The sequence below is a fragment of the Galeopterus variegatus genome, unplaced genomic scaffold (assembly GCF_000696425.1).
Source record: "Galeopterus variegatus unplaced genomic scaffold, G_variegatus-3.0.2 Scaffold269, whole genome shotgun sequence".
Lineage (NCBI taxonomy): Eukaryota > Metazoa > Chordata > Mammalia > Dermoptera > Cynocephalidae > Galeopterus > Galeopterus variegatus.
Window position 1 is genome coordinate 597,637 of NW_007726380.1, and position 1,344 is coordinate 598,980.

Here is a 1,344-nt window from a genome sequence, read left to right on the forward strand (position 1 = left end):
GGGTTGCGATCCGTTGCCGGACACGGAAAAAGACAAAAGACAAAAAAAAAAAAATGTGAAGAACAAGAACTCATTAAATGGAAAGAGCTTTATTAGTGATAAACCAGTCATGACTAAAGCAATAGTGAAATGAACTGGGTGATCTGGAAGTAGGGTGACTCACGGGGAAGTTCCCACGAGGCACTATGTAGCACGTGTGGCACTCCAGAGCACTCTCTGCCCATGGGTGCTGAGCTTCAAGTCTTAGGCTTCAAAATAATAATTACTGAATTCAGGAAGTTACAGAGGGAGCCATATGAGCAGTTAATTTATATATAAACTGTTATAAAGTTTGCCTACCTATAAAGAAGGTTTATAATTTTTTATCACTAGAGAAATTTTTATAACCATCCGGGACTTTGGACCACCAGCTGGAAAGTCTGCTGCACCTTTGGAAAAGAATGGAAAGGCTCTGTCCCCAGAGCTCTCCAGCTTTGAACTAAGCAGGCACAAGCCCTTTCCTACACCCTACAAACTGTATTTGCCCTCTGCCCCTCACCCCACCCATGCCCTCTACCTGTTGTACACATCCTTGCTGAGGCCCAGGGCTGACACCTTCACCTGTCTCTGGGCACTGATCAGGCAGTTGCGAGTGGCCAAGTCCTTGTGCACAAAGCGGTTGTTGGACAGATGCTCCATGCCCAGGGCTACCTGGGTGCACAGGGCCACCTGCAGAGAGAAAGGGGCCGATCAGAGCAGCCCAGGACTAGCAGTCAAGGTGATCACCTTCGACACAACCCTTGGTGGGGTGCCACTGCTGCTAGTATGCTGCTTTGGAAGCCCAGAAGCACACAACAGCCTCAGCTTTCTTCTCTGTAAAATGGGGATAATAGCAGTACCTGCTTTACTGGGTTGCTAGAACTCTGAACTAAATGAAATCATGTGTTTGTCACTACCCTGACACTTGGTAAGTACTAGATTAAGTGAGAGGCAAATGGGCTGGCAGCCAAACACAGCAACGACTTGCCAAGTGAGAAATAACTGGGCAGTAATCACAGCTTACATCTTTATGGGTTGTTTTTGTTTTGTTTTTTATTTCAAAAGTATGTATTTTCTACTAGTTGTGTAAAAAAGTGTGAGTATGTGAATGTACACAGACATGGATGACTGCCTGCCTCCAAGGAAGGGAATGGAGGCTAGAAAGTAGAGAAGTAGGGAAACTTTTGACTTGTATTTTTCAAATTGGGAAAAACAAAAACAAAATAAAAAACCAACAATGCTAGCACCTCAGAAACCTCCAAGGCTTCCTTCTCAATCACACATTCTCCCTTACCTCAAGAGGTAACCGTTACCCTGACTTTTGTG

At 44.9% G+C, this 1,344-nt stretch overlaps 1 protein-coding gene across 1 annotated transcript in view; it reads right to left on the reverse strand.

The window, feature by feature from the left end:
* LOC103585765 (inactive tyrosine-protein kinase 7) overlaps positions 1-1,344 on the reverse strand; it is a 69,468-nt gene that overhangs the window by 3,021 nt on the left and 65,103 nt on the right. Inside the window, exon 18 of the mRNA XM_008566826.1 lies at positions 557-708. Coding sequence (XP_008565048.1) covers positions 557-708 — 152 coding nt within the window. The remainder of the gene's footprint in view (positions 1-556; positions 709-1,344) is intronic.